At 45.3% G+C, this 22,962-nt stretch overlaps 2 protein-coding genes across 2 annotated transcripts in view; both read left to right on the forward strand.

Annotated features, from left to right (window-relative positions):
• The window catches only part of LOC141826429 (uncharacterized), an 80,797-nt gene extending 64,038 nt beyond the window's left edge, over window positions 1–16,759 (forward strand). Inside the window, 3 exon segments of the mRNA XM_074713669.1 lie at window positions 14,144–14,181; window positions 14,183–16,157; window positions 16,232–16,759. Coding sequence (XP_074569770.1) covers window positions 14,144–14,181; window positions 14,183–16,157; window positions 16,232–16,593 — 2,375 coding nt within the window. The 3' untranslated portion in view covers window positions 16,594–16,759.
• Window positions 664–3,821, forward strand: LOC141828451 (metacaspase-4-like). The gene is made up of 2 exons (XM_074715883.1): window positions 664–1,074; window positions 2,742–3,821. Exons 1-2 carry the CDS (start codon window positions 729–731, stop codon window positions 3,593–3,595), a joined length of 1,200 nt encoding a protein of 399 aa, XP_074571984.1. The 5' UTR covers window positions 664–728; the 3' UTR covers window positions 3,596–3,821.
• Window positions 16,760–22,962: the final 6,203 nt, after the last annotated feature.

Consider the following 22,962-nt stretch of genomic DNA (forward strand, 5'->3'; position numbering starts at 1 on the left):
AATATTATATATTAACGAACCAAGTTCGAACTAAGCTTATTTAACTTTTAAACGAGGTATTTTTGAATCAAACTCAAATTAAACTCGTTTAACTTTAAAATGAGTCATTTTTGAACCAACCTCGAGTCATTCGTGAACTATTTAATTTCATTACGAGCTAAACTCGAACTTAAGAATTAAAGTTCGAATCGAACTCGAGCTTAAGGAAAATGAACTGAACTCGAGTTCAAGCCTCTTATTGTTCGATTTAGTTCGGTTCAATTATACTCCCTGTCTCTGCCTCCAAAATTAGTTAGGTAGAGTTCAGGCATCTAAATTATTAAAAAAAACTATGACTATAAGAACTACAACATGAAATAATTTAATCAAAGTTAGTTGTTATAGTTATAGTTGTCATAATAACATTGAGATAAATATATTTTTGAGATGAAAAATAAAGACTAAAAATCCTATATATATTATATATATATATATAAAGTAAGATATCCTTTTAAATAACAAAAATAAGAGGCGTCTTTTTATTTTTTTTCTTAGATTTTAATAAATGTTTAGGGGGACTAATAATTAATCCTAATAAATATTAGGGCAAAGTGAAATTTTGTTGTCATGTGCTGCTGGCCATTTAAACGAACACATCGTGGCATTCCCGACGGCTCCCATTCCCTTCCTTCCACCACCAGATCGGGATCGGATCGTGACCTCGACCTCAATCCGTCCTCGTCTTCGGCATGGGGAAGAAGGCTGTCTTGATCGGGTGCAACTACCCGGGCACCAAGGCCGAGCTGCGCGGCTGCATCAACGACGTCAAGCGCATGCGCCTCTGCTTGGTGGAGCGCTTCGGGTTCGCCGAGGACGACATCACCGTCCTCATCGACACAGATGACTCCTACACCATGCCTACCGGAGCCAACATCCGCCGCGCCCTCGCTGGCCTCGTCGCCGACGCCCAGCCGGGGGACATCCTCTTCGTGCACTACAGCGGCCACGGCACCCGCGTCCCAGCCGAGACCGGCGACGATGACGATACGGGCTACGACGAGTGCATCGTGCCCTGCGACATGAACCTCATCACTGGTATCCTCTTCCCCCCGTCTTTTCCATCTTATCCTTCTTCTTTTTATCTCGACGCTTCAAATGGTGTTGATTATGCTATGCAGCATTACTCTTTTCACCAATGATGTATTTTGTTCAAGGGAGATGTGAGAGATCAAACCTCTACTTAGGTTTATTGAACACGGTAGATTTTGTTCTCTGATAGAAGATTTTAGATCAGATTTCGGGGGAAAAAATGTTATTTGAAGCAGATCTAAACTCCATGGAGTGATATTGATTCATCGTTTATGATCTCTGTTCTGTTTTGCATTATTAACGTCTTGGTCTGGCAATTAAGCAATTGAATCTTGAATTTTCAAAGTTTACCATGAATGCTTGACTTTTGATTTGTGTATCTTTGTTAGCGTGGTGTTTCGTTTGGTACACTAAGTATTCTTGTTGAGGAAACCATGTTTGACATCAAATTTGGGGCCAAAGTTTTACTGCTTTTTTTTTTTTTTGCTATTTTGAGTTCCAAATCAGACAAACATGCTTTAAGCCTTCTCTAAACAGCTCGAGGATATTCAATTCATGATAATATGCGGTATTTTAGTTTGTTATTCTGTTTACTGTCATGGTGTACAAGATGTTTAGCATATTTCACCGGCATGATTAGCTCTTCCAGGAGTGTAAATGGTTGTAGATGTGACCGAGATGAAAAAAGTTGGATAATTTTAGTTGGATGTCTGTCCCATAATGCCACCAAATTTTGCTTAGTTTCCTTTATAACAATCATGGTGATGACCAATTGATCATCGTACTAATGGAAAAGTTCATGTTCTATCTCATTCTGTTTCTATTCTATATTTCTTATCATCTCACTTGAAATTTCTCTTAAAAAAAACTACTTTAAGTATTCAAATTTTTGAAGAAATTTTTTGAGTGGAATTACTTGCAGGAGCATTTGTTGCTTATGTTTTTTACATATTGCATCTTGCATCCTACTTGATCAGTTCAATTTTAATGATAGGAGGCAAATCACTGTAAATTGAATCAAAATAAATATTCAAAGCCAAACACATTAATTTAAGACATTGAAATAAGATTTATCTTTGTACCTTCTGTAAATAGTTTTTCTTTGCTGTTTTCTTCAACAGACCCTTAGCATTGCTCTCTCGATACAAAAACTGATCCCAAATATTTTATTTTATGAGAAAATGTCAGTGAAACATCCTCTTACAGGTAATATGTTTAGTGAACATTCTTGTTATTCAAAATTTGCTAAGCTTTCAGAAGTGCAGATGAATTTACTAAATTTGCTAATTAACCTAAACTCCTACACTCTATTTAGGGCTCAAGTCTTTGAAATTCTTGTTGCATTAGACTAATACATTAATGAATTATGTTTTTCGTTGTTTAAAAATTAGGAAGTTTGTGTCCTAAAACTGCTTGCCTGATCTATGGCACTTGTATATCTAGTTCATTGAGATGTATCATTGAATTTCTAGACTAATTGCCATATTGATTGATCTCCCCTATTCCAATTATCTTTTCTTTATTCCCAAATTTGTCTATTTAACCATATTTGGGCACATGCTTGAGCAAATACCTGTCCATCGACCTCATGTGGATGGGGGAAAAACAGAAATTGTTAGTTTATAGTATGCTGCTAACATGGAGATTGATTATGAATTTGCCTGTTTCTATAGATGATGATTTCAGAGATTTTGTGAACAAGGTTCCGGCGGGGTGCAAGATCACAATCGTTTCTGATTCTTGCCACAGTGGGGGCCTCATCGATGAAACCAAAGAGCAAATCGGCGAGAGCACCAAACAGGACGAGGACAGTTCTGATTCAAACTTCAGCTTCAGATCCTTCTTGAAACAAACAGTTCAAGGTGCATTCGAAGGTCACCCGCACCACCACCGTGCCGATGATGATACTGACCGAGGATATGATGCAAATGGTTACATCAAGAGTCGGTCACTGCCTCTTTCCACATTGATCGACATGTTGAAGCAAAAGACAGGGAAGGATGACATCGATGTTGGGAAAATCAGACCAACCTTGTTCGATGTATTCGGTGATGATGCTAGCCCGAAGGTGAAGAAGTTCATGAATGTCATCATGAGCAAACTCCAGCAAAATAGTGGAGAAGGTGGGTTCATGAGCATGGTTGGTAGCCTGGCTCAGGACTTTCTGAAGCATAAACTAGATGAGAATGATGAAGGGTACATGAAGCCAGCTCTAGAAACCAAAGTGGAAAGCAAACAGGAAGCCTACGCCGGAGCCAAGCGAGATAAGCACCTGGATAATGGCATTCTGATCAGCGGCTGCCAGACAGATCAAACATCTGCCGATGCCACACCACCTGGCAGTGTAGATGGATCATATGGAGCCCTCAGCAATGCAATTCAGACCATTCTGCAGGAGACAGAAGGTACTATTTCAAACCAGCAGCTGGTGATGAAGGCAAGGAAGCTGCTATCCAGGCAAGGGTTTTCGCAGCAGCCGGGTCTCTACTGCAGTGACGATCATGTCGATGATTCTTTCGTCTGCTGAGAAGAGATGTTGAAGGGTTGCTATTGCGTTGGTGATTTCTGCATGATCTAAATAAGTTGCTAAAAATGTTGAAGGGTTGCTGTTGTGTTTGCGGTTTTGGCATAATTCAAATAAGTTGCTAAGATGTTGTACTTGGAATCTCTTTCGAGTGTGAATTGTGGAACATGGAAGATTGCTAAGAAAATTTATACTCACAAATAAAGTGATTATAGGTGAGTTATCGATATTTCCTCTGTGTGTGTGTGTGTGCGTGCCCGTGCGTGCGCCTAGAGTCTTGGCATCCTTATTTCGTAAGTTCTTCATATCTGTTGCCTTTTCTATCTTTGCATTTCTAGCCTCTATGAGATCGTAAAGATCTTGAGAGTGAAAGTTCTTCATCTTGATCACCATTGAAGATGGGCGCCATGATTAGGAGAGAATTCAACTTCCTTCCATTCTCATCGCAAAAATTCATACTCGCTCTAATACCACATGTTCGGCAAAGAAATATAAAAAAGCAATAACATACAACAAAAAATTTTATCCTAACTTTCAAGTCGGCCACATATTCGTTCACATTTCAAATTTTGACCAAGACACTAAAATCAGAGGCTGACGTCATGCTCACATCAGCAATCTTCCTGCCGACGAGTGTGAGCGGGAGACATTTAACCCACTGGTTAACCTCCTCCGTTCACAGCCACAAGTCAACGCTCACGAGTCTGCCATCTTTGTCCCTTTCCAAACAAAAGTCAAACCCTCAGCATTTGATGTCAGGATCTTTGCAGCTGTCTGATGCTCCTTCATGTGGCGTTCATGTGAGTAGAGGTAGAGATGACAATTTGCACTTTCCATGACAGGATCTTATTTTTAAGATTTAATTTCACTTTCCATGACATGGCACAATGAAATAAACCCTAGTGACTTCCCTACTTGCAGATCTTGCTCTATCAAAATTTATCTTTGTATCGGGTCTGAGATTAAGAGATGGAATGAGTCAGTAAAATAATTACGATCGAATAATTTCGATCGACTAGATACAAGTCAGATCGACTTTCTTCAAGTCGAATTTCAATCAGTTCGGGCTTCAATCAAGTCGGTTCCTTCATGTCGGACCTCAATCATATTGGAATTTTATCAAGTTGGCTTTCATGAGATCGACTATTATTAGAATAACTTCTTAGAAGATCGGCCTTTGTTGGAATGACTCCTCAGGAGGTAGGTTTCCAACTGTCGAGCACCATATGAATCTTCGGACAGAGGTATGGAAAGACTCAAGGAAGATGTTAAGAGGGTGGCTGAGTCGAGGCTCGATAAGCCCCCTTTGACATTTAAGTTAGACCTTGAAGAAAAGATGGAGAAAACAACAGGTGAAAATGAACAGTAAAGAGAGTAGAGAATATTGAAAATTTCTTCATTGATGTTGCAACCGATTATCTTTAAATAGAGAGTGAAAGGGTGACATTGATTCCCAAAGGACATACTTCTTCCCTTTTGATTGAGAAGACATACCTCTTGATAGTTGGAACTTTAATAACCGCATTGTCAAATCAGAATTTCAAATTCGAGACAGATGCAACTCGAAGGAACTTGACTTGAGATCTTTTAAGAGGGCTGACTTGACCCAAACTTGATTTGATCAGACCCAAGCTCTACTTGACTTGACCCGAGTTCATTTTGATTTTAACTTTCAACTCAACTTGACTTTTGACTTGACACCATGTGCTATTGAATATCTCTGCCACATCAGTCCCTATGTGGACACACTACAAGAGGGAAGGAACATGCATAATTGCTAGAATACATATAATCTCTTATAACTTCGCAAATGCCAAATCTTGTGGGGTAACTTATTGACTTTCATTTTATCCCTTTTGTCTCATTTCTCTTTTTTTTCGAAAAAAAAAAGAATATAAATCTTCTAAGTCGAAGCACCTAACTCCATAAGTAAATAATTAAGCCATCATTAAGCACTTTTAGTTTTGACAAAGACTGAATTGTATCTACCTTACCCTCTATATGACAACACTTCACTTCATTGTGATAGGGAAAGCAATATAATTTATTTTATAAAAGAATTTCACGCGTCGTAGTCGAGGTTTGGACAATGATGTAGCTAGTCGAGATGCCCTAATCCACAAGTTTGTGTTGGTCCTCTCTTCGGTTGCCCTAATCACATCGTCGAGGGGAATTCTTTACTATGCTACATGTTTTAGTTGTTTCTATGTACACATTAGCATAGCGAAACAAGCAACAAAGACTCGTTGAGTGCAAGAGTTATTTCAATCATTGAGAGAGGTAGGAAAAAGAGTGTGCTTTTAGAAAACAAAACTAGATCAACCTTTTTCGATTTTTAGGATCGATAATAGAGTCTTATGTATTATTTAAATCAGGTAAAACATTGAGAGCTAGCTTAACTTTCATAGGGAAATGAATTAAAATCTATGAAGACTTATCGAACTTTGAGGTTTACAATGGTAACCTCAGCTAGCTAGGTAAGACAATATACATAGTGTTCCGGCTAAAAACCGACGACAGTCAACCCACGGGTCAACAATATGCCACCTCAACCGTCAAGGGCCCCACGGGAAAGAAGACCTGCAAAATCACTGAAGAACGAACGGGTTAGCTGGCGCCGGGAAGTCCCGGCAGGCCACTCCGACGCTCAAGTTAGGTTTCCGGTGGAAAAAGTAGTGAGAACGAAGAAGAAAGTAGGGAGTATGTGAAGAAAAATGCGATCCCTTTTTCATACCTGTGAGAGGACTTATATACCTGTGAAGAGAACCTTCCACCTGTTAGCGTGGCAGACTTTGAGGGTATCCGGGGGGACAACTTCTGACACTATCTGACATCTGTGCCAGGAGGATGGCATCTGAGGGACAAGGGCAGGCTGTCTGTAACCGTCTCCGACGTGGCGATACCCCTGGCTTTTGTCGTTTAGCCGGAAAAGGGGAGATAATTGCCACGGGTAATAAAGATGCCGAAGACATGAGCGTGACCCGTTCCCTGCATATCAGTTTACACGCTTCTTTGTCTGTAGTGCGAATTAAACTTGAGCCAGGATGATTTATCGGAGTGGGGGATCATCTGGGACCGACAGCAATCGGGTTTACCCAGGACCAAATGTGGAAAGAGGGCATTGCCCGGGCGAACCAGACATCGTGGGTGAATGGCCGGGTGAATAGGGGTCCGGGGATGTGATTCCCTGGAGATAGCTCGGCAGTGTAGTCAACACTTGGGCCGAGGTATAGATGATGCTGGCCGGGTGAACCGGGTGAACCGGGGTCCGGGGATGTGATTCCCGGGAGATAGCTCGGCAGTGTAGCCAACACTTGGGCCGAGGTATAGATGATGCTGGCCGGGTGAACCGGGTGAACCGGGGTCCGGGGATGTGATTCCCGGGAGATAGCTCGGCAGTGTAGCCAACACTTGGGCCGAGGTATAGATGGTGCTGGCCGAGTGAACCGGGATCCGGGGATGTGATTCCCGGGAGATAGATCGGCAGTGTAGCCAACACTTGGGCCGAGGTATAGATGGTGCTGGCCGAGTGAACCGGGATCCGGGGATGTGATTCCCGGGAGATAGATCGGCAGTGTAGCCAACACTTGGGCCGAGGTATAGATGGTGCTGGCCGGGTGAACCGGGGTCCGGGAATGTGATTCCCGGGAGATTACCCGGTATACTTCTCATATTCCCCTAGCCGAGGGTACCCACCTCGAGATTATGGGCCCTAGAGCTTGCCACGTTAGCCACTTGGTTGACCTTTGGGGCCGCCTATGACTGGGCAAGACTTCCTTGACCCTGGGCCCCTGAATCAGCCAGGATGGACATTCTATTGACCTGCTGTGCCACGTCAGGCCTTGCAAGACTTACCACATCACAAGTCTCCCCGCCAAGTCTAGTCGAAGGAGGTATGCGACTGACTAGACATCAGTCTCACCGAACTTTCTCTCTCTATTTTGCACCATTCGCATGTCGGCATACGGTGGCATTTAAAAAGACGCATATGCCCGACGCCTCGCCTGCAGTGTCAGGCACGCGCCAGGGGCGATACTCTCTTGGTAACGAGGTTTACTGCTAGAGGGTGGCGTGGATCATACCTTGGAAACAGAGCCTTTTCATCGGACGGCTGTGTGATGTCATCCATCCGTATATATATATAAACCCTACAGGTAGCTTTTTTTGACACCGCCTATACTTCGTCACCTTCTCCGGCGGCATAGCGTGGTGCTCACGGCGGTTGGGCTTCTTATTCACTCTCTATTAGCAATGTCTTCCGAAGGACCCTGGTATGAGCACCAAGTATCGCACTTCAATGAGGATACATTGACGATACTTCAGGAACAGTACCCCATCCCGTCGGATCATGTCGTCGGTTTTCCCACGCCCGGCGATCGCCCCTGCTGGCCTCCAAAGGAGTATGCCACTTTCTTTCTGGACCAGATGCTTAGTGGTCTCCGGTTTCCGGTCCCCACCTTTTTCTACGAGTTAGCCGGCTTTTACCATATCAATATCGCCCAACTATCCCCAGAATCCTTCCAGCTTATCTTTGGGACAATTATTGTCTGTCGGTTATACAGCATTCACCTTACCGTGGCCCTGTTCCACTCCATGTATTCACTGAGAAGTTGTGAACCTGGCATCTTCTTCTTCATTGCCAGACCGGGACTGGGGTTTCTAAGCAACCCGCGCGTGGCGGAAGGAGGATGGAAGGAGCGTTACTTCTACATAAAACCTCCTCAGGAATACCCATGGGCCAGCCGGTGGGCTCGGAGTCTTTCAGCATTTCAGCAGGGCGGCGAGGTGCCTACTAATGGTGCACTGCGTAAAGCCCGTCAAATACTCGAGGGCCTGAACTTCGATGTAGATAAGCTGGTCAACAATGAGGCGTTGATGTATCGCGCGGGCTTAAGCCAGGCCAATGTTCCTCTGGGGGATAATTTATGTGAGTATGATATGCTCCTATTCTTCCCTTGGTGATGCAGTTTCTAATTCCTTGCTGTTCTATAGACTTGGTCATGCTAGGACATTCAGTCAACCAAAACGTGAAGTGGGAGTTAGCTCATCCCAACAACCTCAGGGTAAAGGAGGATCCGGCCGATAACTCTTGGTTCGAGATCCCGACGCAAATAAATGTCAAGAGGAAAGGTACCTCGAAACCTAAGTCAAGCAAGGCCACAAAATCACAGAAATCTGCACCTTCCGACTTGGTGAAGCTGATTGAAGGACCACCAGCGACGAGGCTACGCAGCGCCCGACAACTTGTAAAGGCCGAGCCGTCGCAGACAGCGCCATCACCAAGAGAGAAGACTTTGTCGGACGTACCCGAGAAGACAACTTCGGACGCGTGGCCAGCGGAAGAGCAATCCCGACCGGTTGCCTCGTCTGCCCCACTTCAACAGGTTCAAGCGCCCTTACCATTGCCAGTGCAAGGTCGACCCCCGGCCAAAGGATTAGTAATTTATGCGTCCGCGGAGGGTGATGGTCAGAAGCCAACCACCAGCGCTGCTCCCATTCTTCTTCCTCCGGCAGGTTCTCCGAGGGGAAAGAAAAGAGCCAGGGAGGAAGAGCATCCAGAGAGCTCTTCCTCAGGAGATCAGGGGGAGAAGCCCGGGAATAACTCACCCCCAGACTGGGCTAAGCCAGCCCCCGGGTTCTTTTTGACTCTCCCACCGCCAGGAGCCTCTAATTCGGTAATGTATCCGACGAGGTTCAGGGGGGATGTCCACTGGGTAGACGCCCCTGAGACTGCTAGGGATCGCTTACGCCATTACGAGCACGAGGTGCTTCCCAAGTTAGGTTTGATCGATATCGTTGATGGTTTGTTTGAATCTCATGCGAAGGTAGGTCATCCTTCGATTGTGGTTTCTTCTTTCTCATTACTTCTAGCCCTCATTCTCTGCCCGGGATTGTCAGGACGGACTAGCGAAGGAGGCCCTCCGGCAACGCTTACTAGAGCTGGAGAAAGACTATGCTAACAAAGAAGATGAGCTGGCTATCCTTCGGGGTCAGCGATCATCATCTGAGGCACCCACCGTCGCGTATAAAGCGATTACAGACTTGCAAGAGAACACGGAGCACGCCGTTCAGGCTCGACAGCGAGTGGAGAGGGAGTTTGCAGACTATAAAGTCTGGACTAAGGGCTTATATGAGTACCTGCTCAATTGGCAAGGCCAATCTTCAGTGGATCAGCTGACTTTGGAGGCTGCCCAAGCGGCTGAACAACAGGCGAGGGATGCCCAGTTGCGAGCAGAATATAGGCTAGCCGCAGAGGAACAAGACAGGAAAGCAATCGAGGCCCAACTAAATTTTGAGAAAAAGGGCTTGCAGGAAGAAGTTCACAGACTGCAGCAGCAACTGGTGGAGTTCCAATCTCGGGCAGCGGGCTTACAAGTCGATCTGGAGGAATCCCGGACTAGGGAAGCTGACTTACGAGCCAATATGCTGGAGCTGGAAACTAACCAGAACAAGCGATGCAAGACTCTGTTTGAAGTGGGAGTGCAAGGAGCGATCCGGCGCTTATTCAAGGCGGGGGTGATTAAGCGTGACATGGATCCTCAGCTCTGGGACCTTCGCCAGGTATGGGCAGCTCTTCCGACCTCAGTGAAAGCTGCCTACCCGGGAGTTTGGGCAGCCGGGGCAAGCACTTCTTCCTGTATCACACCTGCAGCACCGCGCCAAACCCCAGGGATAACAGATGTTCCCACTGTTCTTACTGTGCTTTCTACTGGCCAGGATCCTGGTGTAATTGGATCGGCCACCGTGCTCCCCTCTTGTATTTCTGATGAGCTACCTAGGGAGATTGGTCCCGGTTTATAAAAAGAAAATCTTTACTGTTTATGCTTATGGCGTCCATTGACCCCTCTCTTGCCTTTTAATGTTGTTTGACGAGTAAATTTCCTGTTGTCCGAGAGATTTTTTCCGATAAGCTGATTTCCCGAGGGAACTATGTGATTACCCTCGTCCTATCTCCCTGCTTTCCCTTCCTGGTTGCCCGGTCCATAGAGATTACGCTATTTCGAAAATGTTACGTTCCGGCCTCACTATCTAATTTTGAAACTTTCCCGGGCGAAGAAGCTTGATATGGTACTTATTATATCAGCGAAATATCTGCCTCGAAAAAGGGGACATACCTTTTCGTCCTGACAGGCAGCATTCCATTAATGACGAGTGACGTGTAGGGTAATGTGTTATCCTCGTCTATTCTTGTCGGTGGACACGTGCCAGACAACGAGACGTTGCTGACACAAGTCGGGCGCGCGGGGGCCGCACCACTAATCGACATCGTCGAAGCTTAACCGTCACGATCGGACGGCTCTCTTTATGACAATGAAGAGGCGCTGCCCTTTAAAAGGTCCGGGCTCCTACGTTGCTGCTCACCAACTAGGTTATCCATCGGCAAGCGTTTGTGTTTCGTCCTCAAGTAAGTTTCGCCTTTCCTGTTCCTTCTTTCTTAATCCCGGAATACCATGTCTGATGTCAAGGTGTGGTATGAAACCCAGAAGTCTACCTGTTCCCAATCCATTATCTCAAGCTTGAGGGAGGAAGGAAAAATCCCGGTGGACCATGAGGTTCGTCTTCCGTCTCCGACGGATAGAGCGAATAGACCTCCGGCAGGGTTTTGGACCTGTTTTTTAGGTCAGATAGAGAACTGCCTTAGGTTTCCCCTATCCCCCTTTATTCACGACGTAGCTTGGGCCTACTTTCCTTTCCGAGTAACTGACAGTCACAAGACTTGGAAACGACCAAAAGAATAAAGGAGAAATTCCTATTTCTCAATAAGAGTAACGTGAGGCTATCGGTCCACTAATCATATGGACTTTCATCCTGAGAAAAGAGCATATCTTGGTGCTACTGTCGCAAACCCATAACATTGAAAGCTGGGTGGCGGTGATAAAGAGGGGTCATGCATTTACAGAATTCCTCATTGGTCTCGCAGCTCTACCACCGATGGACCAAAAACCACTGGGAATTGCACTTCAAAGGTGGGTTCCCGGAAGGCATATTGAATGCCAACCTTTTTGTGTTTTCTCTTCAACTCCTACTGCCGCTGCAACAGAATTGAGTTTTCAGCTAACCGCCCCAATCTAACACATTTGGTTAGCCGCATAGGCTTAGAATTATTCTAGTGATTCCACATGCACCCTATCTATTTAGATATTTATAGGAGATTTGAAAGCCAGGAGTGGGAACGCAGCAAAGTAATCCTTTATTTTTGAAACAACCATTTTAGTTCCTTCCTAAGGTTGTAAAATAGGAAAATCATAGTCTTTGTTGCCTCGGTTGTCTACATAAGTTGCTAGATTGGGCAGGCGGAATAAAGATTAGTCCCATCGTGCTATCAGAGACGTAATGCCCTTAAATTACTAGAAATCATGAAAAGGGCACTAGAGCTTAAACTTTGATTTGTGTTCTGCCCTTAACACTTAACACTCTGAGATTTTCCATAAGCGATTCTCGAAGATTATCGCATTCGATTCACGATTCACGGGGAGATGAATCCTGTGCCTTCGACCGCTGAGAAGTGGATTCAAACTACGGATACGCAGCCCTACTAATAGAAGGGGCGGATACCTTAAACCAGTTTAACAGCACACAAGCTATATCTTCACGTCCATGAGAACCAACGAAAACAGTGATACAAAATTAATCCCGCCGTCATCTTTGAAGCTCGGAAAGAACCTTGAGCCTCTCCCCGGTTCTATGTACCAGCCCCCTCGAATCAACACATTGGAAGTCTTGCGGGGAAGTGACACAACATCTGTAAGATAGGGGTATAGTGTTGAAGCTACCTATCGATGAAAGGCAGGAAAGAGCCATCGAATGGGCTCTTTGCCACAGAATGTGATGTCATAAATATCCTTCCTCGCAAGCTTCAGTTTTCCAGTTCAGAATCCGATGTGAGGAAAAGAATCCTAGGTCAAGGCAGTAGCACGGTACGGGTCCCTTGTTCTCAGTGCTTAGTGTGAAATGACTTAGTCAAGAGATCGATCTTAGGATACCGGAAAAGGAAGAAAGTGGATACTACTTTGATTCCGATTTGGAAAAGAAGATGGATAATCTCAATAGTCAAGGTTGGTTTGAAAGAAAGAAATCAAGGTGCGTAGCGGAAACACTTGCTAGCATGGTTGTTAGTTTAAGTAGGCCAAGCGGAAGTCAGTCCGGTCAATCAATCAAGCATTCCATCGAAGCAGTAGGGCGTATGGCAACTATCATCTTTCCTTCCAATCCGCTTTCAAGCTTCCGTGTGAAAGTAAACGTTCAGGGACGAGAAATTCCTTTAATTCTAGTTGCACGCGAGCCTAGGAGCGCTTAGCTTTGACACTGATGGTAGCGCGTAGAAGACACCGAGGTTGAACAAATGACCCAATCTTTATTTGATAAAGAAACCTATGGGATTTAGACCTTTATAAATTAAATGAATTGTCGACATCAAAGGATATACTTTCTATCCCGCCCGGTCTAGTAAGGCATTACTATATATGCTCCTACTACAGTACCCTCAGGAGCGGTAGATCGTCGGTAGCCGGGTATTCAATTCCGAATTTAACTATCTTGGGCTATAATAAATTCCCAATAGTAGACGCTCCTTCAAGAACTCTTTCGCTTAACAGTTGAATTAGACACTGAGCTGCCGGCAGCAAGAATCTATTGTAAGGAACCTTCGGAAGAGCTAAGAGTTATAAAACTCTTTTAGGCTAAGGTGTCCTTAGAAGAGCTGCTACTACAAATGCCTCGGTCGGATTCGGGCTGCCTTAGACTGACAACATAGGGGAGCTCCTTATCCAGCTTAGGCTGCGAAGCGGGCGCGCCCGAAGAGCTGAGCTGCTCTAGAAAGAGTCCACTTTCTTTCTTCGGAACTGCTCCCTTATTTTTTTGGAGGGGAAAAGGGCCCCCCTTTGAGGTAGCTTCGGGTCGTAGAGTATCCTAGTTAGGTCTATAGAATGACGGTAGCTTAGAACTTCCGTTTCGGTCGGAAGTGAAAGGAAATAAATGGGGATAATCTAATTACAACTGACCTTCGCAGCGACAATTGAGGGAACCTTATAGCCTCATTCTATAGAGTTTGGGATAGTAATGGTTTAGATGTTAGTCTATTCTTGCTTTTGTAAGGTAGCCCAATCTAAGGTTAGATAGCGGAAATCCCTCTATAGACAGTTCATAGAAAGAAGAAGGTAGATCTTACAGTAGGTTCCATAAAGGGGATGTATGCCAGGCTCTCTTATAGTCTAAAATAGCCGCTCCTCTATAAAAATGGAGAAATATATATTGTAGACCGAGCAAGCTTCAAAAGAAGGAGCTTTTAGCGAGCTAGCGCGCCCCTATTTTCTTATTAGTCAATTTTATTTGAATGCTGAGCACAGAGAAGATCTCAGAACAGTTTTCCGGAAGCGTTCGCGAATGCATACCGGAAAATGCAACAGAACGAGGACAGCTGACTATCACTAAAAGTCAGACTACGAGGCTTCTTAGCTCACAGCTGACTACTTATTGAAAGATTTAGGATATATTCGTTTTTGACTTTTAGAATATTGTTAGGGTTTCTTATTCCTACTTATAGCCTGTGAGGTTCCGGTTTGGAAATGATTGATTTTTTCGGGAACCGATTTCTCCGGCAGCATCCCGGCGGCCATCGGCCGCCTTAAACAGCTCAATTTCCTCCACTTAAGGCAAAATGACCTCTCCGGCGTGATTCCCTCGTCGCTGGGCAACTGCCGGCAGCTTCAAATTCTCGACCTGGCCGACAACCGGCTCTCCGGCAGGATTCCGGCTACCTTCGGCAACTTGCGATCACTCGAACAGCTTATGCTCTACAACAATTCACTGGAGGGAAGCGTTCCAGACGAGATGTTCGATTGCCGGAACATCACAAGAGTGAACCTCTCCAACAACAAGCTCACTGGAAGCATGCTGCCTCTTTGTGGGTCGAGCTCCCTGCTTTCCTTTGACCTCACCAACAATTTCTTCGACCTCGAGATCCCGGCACAGCTGGGGAACTCACTGGCGCTCGAGCGGATTCGCCTCGGGAGCAACCGTATCACCGGCGAGATCCCGCCGCTGCTCGGAGAAATCAGCGCGCTTTCTTTGCTTGATTTATCGAGCAACTTGATGACCGGAGAGATCCCTAAAGATCTCGTTGCGTGCAAGAGTCTGACGCACATTGTTCTGAACAATAACCGGCTCACCGGAGAAATTCCGCCATGGTTCGGTGGCCTCGGGCAGTTGGGGGAGCTCAAGCTCTCTTCGAACAGGTTCACCGGAAGTCTTCCAATTGAACTCTTCAATTGCTCGAATCTACTAAAGCTTTCCCTCGATGACAATTCACTCACTGGCTCGCTCCCGCCGGAGATTGGCAGGCTCGCGTCGCTCAATGTGCTTAACTTGGCCCGCAACCAACTCTCCGGTGCGATCCCTGCTTCCATTGGGAAGCTGAGCAAGCTCTACGAGCTCCGGTTGTCACAGAACTTCTTCTCCGGTCCGGTACTCGTCGAGTTAGGGCAGCTCCAAGAGCTGCAGAGCGCGCTCGACCTCAGCCTCAACAAGCTAACCGGAGGAATTCCCTCGTCCCTCGCGTCGCTCGCCAAGCTGGAAGACCTCAATTTCTCCCATAATTCGCTCACCGGCAGTGTCCCGCCGGAGATTGCCGAGATGAGCAGCTTGGTCACGCTTGATCTCTCGCACAACGACCTGCAGGGGCAACTGGACCAACGACTCGCGCGCTGGCCACCGCAGTCGTTCATTCCCAACCTTGCGCTCTGCGGAGGGCCGCTCCCGCCGTGCGGCTTGGTCAGGCACCAACGCTCGAAGGTGAACTCGGCGGCCGTGGCCACCATCTCCGCCTCCGCGACGCTGGTCGTCCTTCTCCTCCTCATCGCCGCGGTGCTACGGGGAAGGCAGTGCCGGAAGCAGTCCGGCGAGGTGAACTGCGCGCACTTCTACAAGAGCTCCTCGATGACGCGGCGAGAGCCGTCGATGAAGGGCTGGATGAGGCGGGAGTTCAAGTGGGAAGCGATCATGGAGGCGACGAGCAACCTGAGCGACGAGTTTATCATCGGCTCCGGCGGATCCGGCTCCGTGTACAGGGCCGAGCTAGCTACCGGCGAGACGGTGGCCGTAAAACGTACTCTGCTCGGAAACAGAGACTCCCTCCAAGACAAGAGCTTCCTCCGCGAGATCAAGGTACTGGGCCGCGTCCGCCACCGCCACCTCGTCAAGCTTCTCGGCTTCCTGAGCAGCGGCGACGCCGGCGAGCACCTCTTGGTCTATCAGTTCATGGAGAACGGGAGCCTGTGGGACTGGCTCCACAAGCCCGGCGTGAACCAGAAGAGGAAGCGCGAGCTGAGCTGGGAAACGCGATTGCGGATCGCCGTCGGCCTCGCCAACGGCGTCGAGTACCTCCACCACGACTGCGTCCCCTGCGTCCTTCACAGGGACATCAAGTCCAGCAACTTGTTGCTCGACCGCGACATGGAGGCGCACCTCGGAGATTTCGGCCTGGCCAAGGCCGCTGCCGGCGAGAGCTCCGGTGGATACACCGACTCCGCCTCCTGCTTCGCCGGATCCTACGGCTACATCGCTCCTGGTAACTACTCCCGCAAGGTGTTTACTACTCTGTTTACTATGTTTCCCGTCGATTAAGCCTCCATTTGGCTCCAGAGTACGCGTACACGATGAAGGCCACCGAGAAGAGCGACGTCTACAGCATGGGAATCGTCCTCATGGAGCTCGTCTGCGGACTGATGCCGACCGACCGGAGCTTCGCCGGAGACGTGGACATGGTTCGATGGGTGGAGTCGCGGATGGCGGCGGCGTTGGCGGCCGAGCGGGAGGAGCTGGTGGATCCGGCGCTGAGGCCGATGGCGCCGGCAGAGGAGGTGAGCGCGTTCGAGGTCCTCGACGTGGCGCTACAGTGCACCAGGACGGCGCCGGCGGAGAGGCCGAGCTCGCGGCGAGTCTCCGATCTGCTGCACCACATTGCGCTAAAGATCGAAAGCAGAGGGAAGAAAATTGAAGCGTAGTTAAACATTGTTTACTTTGATGGAAATGCCTATTCCCCGTAACTATTTTAGCGTTTACTTACAAAATAATTTTGGAATATTAATTCACATGAAATTGTAATTTTTCTTGTTTTAGCCACTGAAATTGTTAATTTTTTTTAATGAAGTTTCTTAATTATTTCTTTTAGCATTTGAACAAAATAGATGTCTGAAGTATCCTCCTTAGCATCATGAGTGTTCGATATCCCAAGCAACCTAATTCCACCTTAGAGTTTGATTGTCCAAGTACCATGGCTTTACATCTTGACATGTTAATTTGAGTACTTAAACTTGCCCTCAGGTAGGGTTGAATTGATTACTGCGGGATAGATATTATTATAATGGATAAAAGTCAAATCTCGATGAAATTAAGAAAATATCCTCTCGGCCAATTACAACTTCTCGATTTACCTGCTCGCAAATGGTCGTGGGACAACCGTATGGAACCATTAGGATGACGAATTCTATCTTTTTACTACAATTGAGTACTTCAATATCTTACATGCTCGAGCATTTTGCCTCCACCTCTTGGCATGGAATGAATTGCTTGACTCTATGTTTGAGCTCAGTATTGTTAGATCCCCTCCGAATATCCTTTGAATGATGTGGATCTCTATCCACCCCTGCACAACAACTCTAATCCTCTAAAGGATCACAAACTCTAGTCTGCTATTCAGTATAGCCCTAATAGAAGTAGGTCACAAGAAGGTGTGGCCATCATAAAACATGGTCCAGGCAGCGGGGGGCACACATCATGCCATAATGGGTTGCTAGGAGGTTGTTAAAAGGTATGACTTTAATGTGATCATATTAAGTTTTGATGTGCCTTGCAGTCCATGCCTTGGTCGATCTTGTAGGCTTGCTCATGCGGGCACATGTCAGATGAGACAAGACGTGACCTTAAGGCTTTGCAGCTTGGGAAGTACAGTTCAGGAGCAACTTCTTCGAGTACATCCTCAAAAAGGCGAAGGATTCGCAGGGTGGAAAGTACAACTCAGGACTAACCCCTTCAGGTACATCCCTAAAAAGACTGAGATATTGTATCTTGGAAATAACTCTTTTGAGTACATCCCTAGAAAGACTAAGGTGTTGTAGTTTGAGAACAATCCTAGTCCAGTCCAAGAAGATCACAAATGAGGAGGCTGGTAAGGGGTCAAAGGTCTTGACGACATAGCACCAAATTTGATAATCCTCTGCAAAATTCAAGGAGAGTTAGTATGGAGGTCAAAACGGACCTTATCGCAACTACTCTAATGCTCAAGTCAGCTCTAGTGATCGGAGTTGGAGAAGAGAAAACATCAATCAAGTAGGAGAGAAATGGTTGGCATTATGTGTGCGTACCTACGCCTGTGGGAGCATGCTTCCTTTTATACTACCTTCCCAGCAGGAAGGGCGACACCCACAACCCCCAATTCCCCCATGTTCACGTTGAGGGAATACCACGTCACCAAATCTGACTCTTGACTGATTGGACAATTGGGTGGTGTCACTACTCGATGGTCGATGCATGCCTCGAACTCGACCAGGTTCGACTGTGGCGATGGCGACGCCCCGAAGAAGGCATTCTGTATTTTTAGCTCTGTGTTGATTTAACCATCAGAGGAGTCACGCTGGCAATGTCAACCCCCACTGATCGATGTTGATATTGCATATTGGAGCAAATGTTCGAGCACAGTAGGTCAGAGGAAGCTAACTTGGGAAGCAGCAGATTGGGAGCTCTATTAGTGGAAAGTCAAGATAATTAGGAAGGCTTTGAGCAAGATAGGAGATTCGACCCGCATCAATTTTAATCAAAACTCTTTGACATTCTTTGTAGAGTTGCGCTAGCATAGCCTAGGCCCAAGGGCTTAATAGAGTAGCCCGGATCAACCAGTTTGGGGGCGTGCTCTCTTTATGCGAGTCAACACCTTCTCATGGCTCTCCTTGCTTGAGCCTTCTCCGACCACAACCTCCAACAACACCTGAGGGCGACAGTTGTCCCATACTTAATCGGACTTCATTCGACTTCACTCCTCAATCTGACTTGAAGGGGGACATGTGATGGTATATGAAGTTATTCCTGAGCACCTAGCCTCACTTCTTGACGACCAATCTCCTTTCCCGAGTATTTCTGACTTACCAATCTGCTCACTCGAGTATTCGACCTTCATCCTACGGAGAAAAGAAAATATAATCACCCCATACTTAAAGCTTGATACTATTAAAATTGCTAGCAAAGGGAAAACATAGTCGTATAATTAAACTTTTACAATTACAAAAGCAAAGAAAGCCTAGTTTACTTGGCTTCAAAGGCCTTCGGGGGTAGCTAAAGAAAGTTGCTTTATAGTCAAGGAAATCATCGGGTTTCCCATTAAAGGAATACCCTTGAATATCCTTTGAATTGCTTGACTAAAGATCAATTGAAAATAAGTGCTAGACTTAGTTGTCATCTTCTCCGTTAACTGTTCCTCCTGAGCTTTCCATCTTTCCCCTTCATTCAGTTGGAGTTATTTCGACTCCAATTTTGCCGTGGTCATCTTCTTAGAAGTGTCCAAGATGTCTTATGCCAATATACCTATTTGATCATGGGCTTCCTAGAGTTTAGCAGTTAGAGTAGCAAATCTATCAGTAGTTTGCTTAGAAACATCAGTATATAATCACTTTGGAGCAATGAGATGTTTGAGGCTTTGAGAGAAATGAACTTGACAAGCCCTTCCTTTTTGTTCCGCTTCCCAAGTTCGGGACTCAGCTAAATTTCGCTCTTCCATAAAAATCATAACCCAGTCTTGCTCTACTCTTATTAACTCTCCAAATTTTGAATATGAGTATCTTGCTTTGATGCTCCAAGACAAACTATGCTAACTGATTGTCATAGCTATCCAATCATTGTTGCAGAGCATTAGCCTGAGTGACAACCTGATACTGGGATTTTGTTATTGCTTCAATTTTGTCGATGAGTCCTTGGTAGTTGAAGTGGAATTTGACTTCTTTAGTTTTTCACTCTCATTCTTGGTCTTGCTGCTAGGTCCGCTCTTGTTTCAACTGATTTTCCAAGAGGATAATAAAGAAAGTTATTTGCAATAAAATCCTTACCAAATTCATGGCGTGACATAACTGCTCTAGGGGTGGAAGTGCTGGGATGTATACCAGAATCCTAGCTATCTATGTAAATAAAAATTTTGAAATAAGAATCATATTTGATCAATGTTTGTATTTAGTTTTTATCAAGTGTCTATTTAATCTATATTGTAAATAAACATGGTGTGCGGAGTCACACACAGAAGACCATGTTATCAGTTCCTTATAGATTACAAATAGTGTTCACAACCAAGATGAATTGGACAAACCATTGGATTGGTTGTAGTGTAATTTGGTCTTAGTCTGTCTTGACTATAGAATTACACTAGTACACTCAGTATGTATTGAGTAGGACCATCTGAGGATTGTTCGATTTATACTGACTATATAATCGAACTAAACCTCTGTTGCTATGAATGTACATGCTCTTAATCCCTATATAATAACAAGCACATGTACTTAGTATATACTTCCTTGATTCATCAAAGGGTGAGATTTAGAGCGATAGATCAAAAGGCCTGATGAGTTGGGAAGTAGTATTATGTACATGGTGTGTTGTTGATTATAGAAGGAAATTGTGTCCTATAATCTAGGCTGATGATGTCCCCTTGAGGAGCTCATAAAGGATTATCATGTAAACCCTGCAGGTGGACTCAGATCCTCATGATAACAAAGGATGAGTGGTACTACTCTCCGAATTAGAAGTTAATTAAATTTGAGTTGTTAGTAACTCATTTAATTAATGGACATACGATATCTTAAACACAGGGAGATTAATGTACTTATAGTAAGAAGGAGCCCATACTATAATATGAGATTGGTGCGATAGTGCAATAATAACTCTCTAGTGGAATGAGTTATTATTGATGGACTTAAAGTTGGGTGTTCAGGGAGAATACAGGAAGCTCAAGTCCATCAGGAGGCCAAAACCAATTTCTCCTCTAGGTTCCTACTGTAGCCTCTGGATAAAACCTCGTATCCACCTAAAAAAATTATATGAAATTTCAGATAGGAAATTTTAAGAATTTCTGAAATTATTTTTTTGGAGAAAAATTTTATTAAAAAATTCTGATTAAAATTTCTGTTACGAAATTATTAATTTTCTTCCGCAGAGAAAATTAATTATGATTTTTCTAATCAAATCTGGATGAGATTTGATTTGATTAGAATCATAATTTTATTTCTTCCACAGACAAAATTAATTATGATTTTTCTAATCAAATCTGGATGAGATTTGATTTGATTATAATCATAATTTTATCTCTTCCGCAGACAAAATTGGTTATGATTTTTCTAATCAAATCAAATCTTCTTATCCAGATTTGATTAGAAGATTTGATTTGATTATAATCATACCAAATTTTGTGAGATGACTAAGCTATAAAAGAGGAGGCTTGCAAAGGAAAAATCACAACTTCTTAGTGAATTTTTCTCCCCTCGTGCTAGGGACGACCACATACCTTCTCTCCTTGTGAAGGGCCGGCTTCCCTCCTCCTCTTCTATTCTTATTCTCTTTAGGGCCGGAGGCTCCTAGGAGTTCTTCTTCCCTTACTCCCCTAGGGTCGGCTCCTCTTCTAGCTCTTCTAGGGCCGACGCCTTTGGTCCTATTTTCCCCTTAGGGCCGGCGGCCAAGGAGAAGGAAGAAGGAGAAGCAAAAGAGAAAGAAAGGAATGGTCTTAGTGGTTAGGACACTTCAGCTTTCAGGCTCCCCGAGTGGTTCCAGACGTCCCGAATCTAGATAAGACATTGCGGAGTCAAGGTTCATTCAGAACCTCCACGTTAGTATAGAAGCGCCTGAAAAGGGATGCAGACGCATGGAAATGCCTAGTCAGCAGCGCCGATGGTGGATCGGTGGACAAAGTGGAGGCGCCTGGAAAGGATTCCAGGCGCCCGGATACCCTAATAAAATAGCGTCGAGGGAGACCCCTTGAAGCATCATTCTATAGACAAGTGACGACTGTCTGCACATAAAGCATCAACCAAGAACATCATTGTAATGCCGAAGAACTGTATCAAAATTCGTAATCATCACTCTATCGGTATATTCATTTTTGTGGTTAATTTTATTAGGTCAGTATCGTTGTTACCGATCTTATATTTTTATAATCGTTAACTTCCTTTCGTAAGAGGGGAATTATATAGTTAATTGCTCGTTAGAAACGATCATTTGATCGTGGGCCTTGAAGTAACAGTTTGTGACTGTGAATCAAGTAAATTTCTGTGTGCTCTGTCCTTGTGCTTTTTTTTCTGTTGCATTCTATACTTATCTGATCGCAAGGATTTATGAGTACTTTATGAAATTTAAAAACGCTACGAAAGCGCTATTCACCCTCTTTAGCGCTTTCAACGATCCTACACATAGGAGGGGAGAAGATGGCCATGTCTAAAAAAAAAATGATAATCCCAGTAGCCACATCTCTGGGGGTGGTCGGCCCAGTCCCACGGAAGTTTCCCACCGACCACTAGGGTAAATCGGGAAGCGCAAACGGCGGCCAATCCAGATGCCCAACATCCTTTGATTGCGTTCCCCATTTGGAGGAAAATTCCTACAAATACGCCGTAGCTGGGGATCGAACCGCGGGTCCCTGAGTTACAACTCGGATGTCCTACCGTTGCACCATTGCTAAGACCATAGGCTCAGGGCAGCATAAGCCAAAGGGGAAGCAGAGATTACTAGGTCAAAGCTTTCTTGGGAATTATAGAGCCTTTAGGGGCAGCTAGTGTCAAAAGAGAAGCAACGGCTACCAAGTCAGAATATGGCTCAGGAACTAGGGTCTATTTGGTGGCAAAAAATTTTGGCTCGACACTTTTAGAGAAAACGGAGCTAAGGGGTTGATTATCCCCAAAAGATGAGTCAGAATGAGAGTGGATTGAGCTAGCAGTCAAAGTACGGGAGGGGGAAGCTAACCTGATGGGTATCGAAGCAGAGCCAATTGGAGTGGGGTCTGTAGGGTCCCCAAGGATGTCTGTATCTCCACAATAGCATGATATTGTCCACTTTGGGCCTAAACCCTCATGGTTTTGTTCTTGGGCTCTCCCCAAAAGGCCTCATGCCAATGGAGATATTTTCCATCCTTTTAAACCCATGATCTTTCCCATGTGTTTTAGATGTGGGACTATTTTTGCACCTTTGCAACCCAACAATCCCCCCCTCAAACAAAGGACCACAGACCCCCCTCAAACGGAAAGCCTCCGTTTGATGTCTGAATCTTCGACCCACCAGGACTTCCTGCCCCTCGGTCCACCCTGACCTACTAGGACTTCCTGCCCAGCCGCAACCAGGACTTCATGCCC

This window comes from Curcuma longa, chromosome 4 (assembly GCF_044706935.1).
Source record: "Curcuma longa cultivar G26 ecotype Majalengka, Jawa Barat chromosome 4, ITB_CL_G26_1.1, whole genome shotgun sequence".
Classification (NCBI taxonomy): Eukaryota; Viridiplantae; Streptophyta; class Magnoliopsida; order Zingiberales; family Zingiberaceae; genus Curcuma; species Curcuma longa.

What these genes read in the sequence shown, in the direction of transcription:
- LOC141828451 (XM_074715883.1), top strand. Translation starts at nt 729, where the DNA reads ATGGGGAAGAAGGCTGTCTTGATCGGGTGCAACTACCCGGGCACCAAG. An exon ending in CGACATGAACCTCATCACTG is followed by an intron (nt 1,075 to 2,741) that starts GTATCCTCTTCC and finishes CTGTTTCTATAG; the next exon opens with ATGATGATTTCAGAGATTTT.